This window comes from Sinocyclocheilus grahami, unplaced genomic scaffold (assembly GCF_001515645.1).
Source record: "Sinocyclocheilus grahami isolate Dianchi unplaced genomic scaffold, SAMN03320097.WGS_v1.1 scaffold171.1, whole genome shotgun sequence".
NCBI classification, from domain to species: domain Eukaryota; kingdom Metazoa; phylum Chordata; class Actinopteri; order Cypriniformes; family Cyprinidae; genus Sinocyclocheilus; species Sinocyclocheilus grahami.
This window is the reverse complement of record NW_015505350.1, coordinates 2,045,497-2,052,042: the sequence shown is the minus strand read 5'-3', so window position 1 is coordinate 2,052,042 and position 6,546 is coordinate 2,045,497. Positions and strand designations below refer to the sequence as shown.

Sequence of the window (6,546 nt, the reverse complement as noted above, 5' to 3'; positions counted from 1 at the left end):
AAACTTAATATGAATGGGGAGGTGTCTGAAGATTATGTTAAAATTTCTAATTATATATCAACCTTTTATCAGACGTTATATAGTAAAGAAGATGATGGCAATACAATACTTTTTTTAGAAAGCATTAAAGCAAATGCTAAATGTATAGATCAGGATAGTATGATGTCGTGCGACAAAGATATTTCTATAGAAGAAGTTAGATTTGGGATCAGTAAATTAAAAGACAATAAATCTCCCGGTAACGATGGTTTGGTCAGCGAATTTTACAAGGAATTTCAAGAACAATTATCTGAGTTTTTACTATGTGTGTTTAATGAAGCTATAGAACGTGGTGAGTTACCTCCATCGTTATGTCAGGGATTGATTAGTCTGATACCAAAAGCTAATAAGGACACTACCCTAATAGACAATTGGAGACCTATTACATTACTCAATAACGATGTTAAGGTGTTTGCCATTATTTTTGCAGAAAGATTAAAAAAATGCTTGGAGCAAATTATAGATGATTGCCAATCAGGATTCATGAAGGGCAGACATATAAGTAATAATATTCGTTTGGTCCTAGATTTAATTGATTATAATGAGTATATTGATAGTGAAAGTTTTATATTTTTTGTAGATTTTTATAAAGCATTTGACACCGTTAACCACAAATTTATGTTTGAGAGTTTGGATTTTTTTTGGCTTTGGTGATTTCTTTAAAAGGGCCATTTATACTATATATAATGGGTGTAATAGCTCAGTAAAACTTGCAAATGGCACTACCCCCAGATTTCTCTTGGAAAGAGGCTTAAGGCAGGGATGCCCAATATCTCCTTTTTTATTTTTACTTGTAACCCAGACAATGACTCTTTACATTAACAAATATAATTTTCAACTCTAAGAAAAGTCTGTAAAAATAGGGCAAAATCTATTAATATGAAGGAATTTTCCCTAATTATTATTCACACGTTTTTTTTACCTACATTTTAAATTACGCATTGTATTTTGTGTTTTCGGGTTACAGGGTTACAATGGATAACGGATAATGTCCTGGAAAATGACTACCTTACCGTGCACTAACTGATCAACAAACTCAAGTACAAACGCTACTAACAAGGTGTATCATAAATGAACAATTATTATTATTATTAAATTAAACAATTGCTAATAGCAGCCAACTTAATTCATGTGAATTGTGTACTGCTAGGCACCTTTGGTTTCCTCTTTTTGTGTAATTTAGATGGAAAATGTGAGCCTTTTTATCGTTTGAGTCACTTATCAAAAGTTGCTAAACGTTGCCAAATACTTTTTAAAAATAGCTAAATTTGCTGCTAGGTGCTTTTGGAAGAAAATGTTGCTAGGGTAGTCTGAAAAGTTGCTAAATCTAGCAATAAAATTGCTAAGTTGGCAAGACTGGTTATGCGCGACCGTTGTGCAGCGAAATTTCGCGGGCTATTTCAGTCTGAATCAGCGTTGTCGGAGTAGGCCTATCGCGTGACAACAACAAAATTACTAAAACTTTCGAAAATTCAAACGGGAAAAAATGTATATGTAGTTAATAGAACATAGACCATTTTGCCAACGAAATCTCACAAAAACAAAAATGTTGCTAATGTGACTGCACCTACAGTGGTCTGAAACAAATTGGTGAAGATCTAATAAATGTTTGTAGTTAGAAAAGAGGAAAATCTGGTCAGACAGAAAGCATGGAATAAATCTGATTCAAAATGAACCAACAATATTTCTAGGCTAGGCCTACACAGTGTAGAAGTTTTAATCAGACCTACAGTACGAGTGTAGCGTTGAGCTGTTGGTGGCACACATTTGGTGCTCTGCCCCTGAACAATGTTGCCAATTTAGCAATTTTGTTGCTAGATTTAGCAACTTTTCAGACTACCCTAGCAACTTATTTTTTCAAAAAGCACCTAGCAACGAATTTAGCTATTTTTAAAAAGTATTTGGCAACTTTTAGCAACTTTTGTAAAGTGACTCAAATGATAGAAAAGGCACATATTTTCAACTAAATTACACAAAAAGAGGAAACCATTGAACAGCTAGCCAGCCAAGCAGCACATCAACCTGGAGAGAGCTGGAAAAAGATGCCTAACAGTACAAAAATCAAATGTGCATTAAGTTGCTAGTTCCAGTTGGTCAATAATAAACGCACATTTATGATACAGCATGTTATTAGCGTGTATATATAATTGTTGTTCAGTTAGGTACACTGTAAGAAAAAATATGTGGAAAAACTGAAAAGGTACTAGTCATTTTCTGCCAGGATGTTGTCCATTAAGTTGTAACCCTGTAACCTTAAAACACAAAATGCAATGTGGAATTCAAAACACCGGTAAAAAATAAATACGTATTGTCCCTTCATATAAACATTACATTGTGTCCTATTTTTACAGACATTTGTGTAGCACACTAACTAACTACCAGTACACTGCTTAAAACTATAATGGTTAAGAATGTGCAGTTCTACTAGTTAATAAGAAAATACATCAAATGTTAAACTGTTCGATAATTCAATGGTGCAAAAAAATCAGATCATAAAGATGTGCCACTTATGTTACTTTTACAAATTAAAAATAGTTTATGTTTATAATATTTTTCTGAACAAATAACATTTCAAAAAATATTTTTCGCTGAGATTTGTAGTAATCTCGTGTATTCTACGTAAAAAAAAACGCTGTTTTGTGTCATGGTTTTGCGATGACGTCATCACGCAATGACATCACAATGTCATTTAGCAACTTTTAGCAACAAATCGATCTGCCCCTGAAAATTAGTTGGCAACACTGCCCCTGAAGAGAGATCGTAGTCATTGTACAATGATTCTTACACAACACACACCACCAGTGGTCAAATCTATAAAGCAGGCACATATAGACCCCCACGTCAATCATTAAACTCCTCAGATTAAGGGATCTTCAATAACACCCTCTTCACAACACGTTTAAGAAAACAACAAAGTAGAAAAAATAGAAAAGCATCAGCTGTGGTAGATCTTATGCAATTGAAACATCAGTGGCACACTGTGATCCCTGTTTTAGTTCAATAGAGTATGTTACAGTCCGTCCCCTGACACTGTTCCCTTGAAAGCAGTTGTTTGCCGGAGAACACTCCAAAGATCTCTGCCAGGTTGACCATTAACCTGCCTTGATTACAGCTCTTTCCCCTGACCTCACCAGCTCTTCATGTTTCACAGATCCACACGTTTGAGTTCATAGCCCTCAGATGCTCGTGGTGACTCCTGTGTCGAGCTGAAGAAGACCCTTACGTTTCCTTCTTAATCGTTTTAAAGTTGTGCCAACTATGGCGAAGAGTGGATATGGCTACTACCGGACTACTATATTCCTGGCCATGTTTGTGGGCTACACGCTGTATTACTTTAACAGGAAGACGTTCTCTTTCGTGATGCCCTCTGTAATGCAGGAGATCACGCTGGATAAGGATGATCTAGGTGAGCATGTGCAACGAGTGGCCTGTACTTTGTCTTTCCTCTCTGTCGTGTGGCCACACGTGTTTTATAACCTTTCACACATGCATTCATTTGAATTACAGTAAATGAGGATGATAATTTCATTGCGTAATTCTCTGCGTGCAGTGCCTTTTCTGTCCTTGATAAAAATCTTTTTTCAATTAAAAAAAGATCTCCCAAAGGATTATATTTTAGATTTAGCTGATATTGGCAGAAAAGAATGCAAACATTTGAATATACACTACCAGTCATTGTTAATGCATTATTGAACAATGTTTTTAAGTCAGTGTAATAATTTTCCTTTTAGAGGAGATGTATTTGAAACTGTCATTTTTTTGTTATTGAAACTTGTGTCATAAACAGATACATATATGTACATTTAATAAAAATCTGTTTAATTTTAACATTTTAAATTCCTTTTTTTGAATTTTTCTATTAAAAACTACTGTTCAAATGTTTGAGGCCAGTAAGATGCTTTTGTAAATAAATGTATATTTTTGTTCAAGGATGCATTAAATTGAACGTAAGTATCAGTAAAGACATTTATAATGTTACAAAACATTTATATTTCAAATAAATGCTTTTTTTAAACGTACAATTCTGTTAATAATACTGAAAATATATATATATATATATTATCATAGCAACCTCATCCTGAACAGTTTGTTTTTTACTGTCTACTGTCTTCTGCTGTTACTGCTACTGTATATTGCTTTCCACCCTGTAAGCATGTATTAATTGCAAGTGTAACATATTAAACCAGTGCACCATGACCTCACTTCCTCTGGTGTGACATCCTAATCTGAGAAATTCAACTAGAAAAACATCTTTTGTCTTAATACTGTTTTTTTTTACTTTTTGGTGTTATAGTACAATATGCTCATATGCTTTCCACCCTGTTAAGAAACATTACCCAACTAAAATTTCATTAAAAAAAAAAAATATATATATATATATATACAAAGTTAATATATATACACATATATACAGTATGTCTATGTGTGTGTGTGTGTATACAGCCATATTACGATGAGATGTTTGGTATGTTGCCCGGGATCTACTTTATTAGCACAGTGATTAAATTCATCTTATCACTGAAGTCTTTACAGTCCTTAAGCCAATGCAGAGTAGAGATAAAGAAATGCTCCTTTGCCCTATCTTTGCAAACCCATGTGTTGAGTGATCCTTCACTCTCTGCTGAAGTCTAATCAATATTTATTTCATCTTTGTGCACTGCAGGTCTTATCACTAGCAGTCAATCACTGGCCTACGCCATAAGCAAGTTCATAAGCGGTGTGCTGTCCGATCAGATGAGCGCACGATGGCTTTTCTCTATTGGGCTGTTTATTGTTGGCGGCATCAATGTGGTTTTCGCTCAGTCCTCGTCGGTGGCAGTGTTCTCAGGCCTGTGGTTTCTGAATGGACTGGGTCAAGGTCTAGGATGGCCACCATGTGCAAAAGTACTACGCAAGGTATGGATCCGATCCTGTAATCCACGGACTTGCATTGCACATTGAAATATACATATATACACTCTTAAAAAACTATGGTTCCATTAAGAACCTTTAACATTCATGGAACATTTCCATTGCACAGAAGTTTCTTTATAGATTAATAAAATGTTCTTCACACTGAGAAATTAAAAAAAAATTTATTTTAAGAACTCTTCACTATAAGGTTCCTTGGGGATGGTTTTTGAAAATACTACTGTTGAAAAGTTTGGGGCCAATAATAATTTTTTTTTTTTTTACGATGCTTTTGAGAAAAAAAAAGAAGCATATTAACAGAAATTAACTGATTATTTTGTTTAAATAGTGGTTCGAGCCATCTCAGTTTGGGACCTGGTGGGCAGTGCTGTCTTGTAGTATGAATTTGGCTGGGGGTCTTGGGCCCATAATTGCCACACTAATGGCCCAAAGCTACAGCTGGAGGTTCACGCTGTCCATCTCTGGCCTGACCTGTGTGGTCATGTCCATCTTCTGTCTGCTCATCATCCGAAATGAGCCCAGTGAAGTTGGCCTGCCAAATATCGAAGCTGGTGCAAAGAAAGGCAAAGGAGGTATGAGGACTTCCCCATCCACATGCATTTGATATGTATAATTAATTTAACTGAATATCCTGTTTCAGTATGAAATGCATCACATTAAGTAATTCAAACTGGCAATGTGGTTTCATGTTATCTTCATTTTCCATACTTAGTTGTTTATTATGGCTAGTTTTGCTTATATAGGTCATTGCTGTTCTATGTTATTGTGAAAGCAGGCATTAGATAAAAGGTTTCACTTGCTAGTTCTTTGAAGAATGAACTATTGGACCAAAACGGAGTACAAAGGGGTGTGTTTTACTAGGCCTGTGTGTTAATTCATGTTTTGTTTTTTTCTGTCGAAGGTCTTATGGACGCTTGTGTCTGTCCTCCAGCAACAGTTGTACATTTGATCTATCTGGTATCTACCTCTGATTTCAGGCTCCAGCAAAAATGAAAGCACCTTCAATGAGTTCATCTTTTCTCCATATCTGTGGGTGATGTCATTGGGATACCTGGTGGTGTTTGGGGTGAAGACTGCTTACACTGACTGGGGGCAACTTTTCCTTATCCAGGACAAGGGCCAGTCAGCACTAATGGGTATTGTGTGTTGTCTAATGTATTGAGTTTTAAAGGGATAGTTCACCCAAAAATGAAAATTCTGTCATTAATTACTAACCGTAATGTCGTTCCAAACCCGTAAGACCTTCGTTCATCTTCGGAACACAAATTAAGATATTTTTGATGAAATGTGAGAGCTCTCAGACCCTCCCATAGACAGTAACACAACTGTAATGTTCCCAGGTCCAGAAACGTAGTAAGGACATCGGTAAAACAGTCCATTTGACAACAGTGTCTCAACTTCAGTTTTGCAAAGCTATGAGAATACTTTTTGAGTGCAAAGAAAACAAAAATAACATAAATTTTTCAACAATTCTTCTCCCCCGAGTTACGTCTTCCGCCGTTTTGGAGAGTATCACAATGCATACGCACACTTTCCCCTAAGCGTAAACAACGCTAATTACACAGATTAGCGCGCTCGGGGGAGAATATTTCCCCC

The 6,546-nt window shown here is 35.7% G+C and overlaps 1 protein-coding gene across 1 annotated transcript in view; it reads left to right on the top strand.

The window, feature by feature from the left end:
- The first annotated feature begins 3,068 nt into the window (after positions 1 to 3,068).
- slc37a4a (solute carrier family 37 member 4a) overlaps positions 3,069 to 6,546 on the top strand; it is a 6,228-nt gene continuing 2,750 nt past the window's right edge. Inside the window, exons 1-4 of the mRNA XM_016283220.1 lie at positions 3,069 to 3,445; positions 4,703 to 4,935; positions 5,279 to 5,522; positions 5,928 to 6,086. Of these exons, the coding sequence (XP_016138706.1) occupies positions 3,298 to 3,445; positions 4,703 to 4,935; positions 5,279 to 5,522; positions 5,928 to 6,086 (784 nt within the window). The 5' untranslated portion in view covers positions 3,069 to 3,297. The remainder of the gene's footprint in view (positions 3,446 to 4,702; positions 4,936 to 5,278; positions 5,523 to 5,927; positions 6,087 to 6,546) is intronic.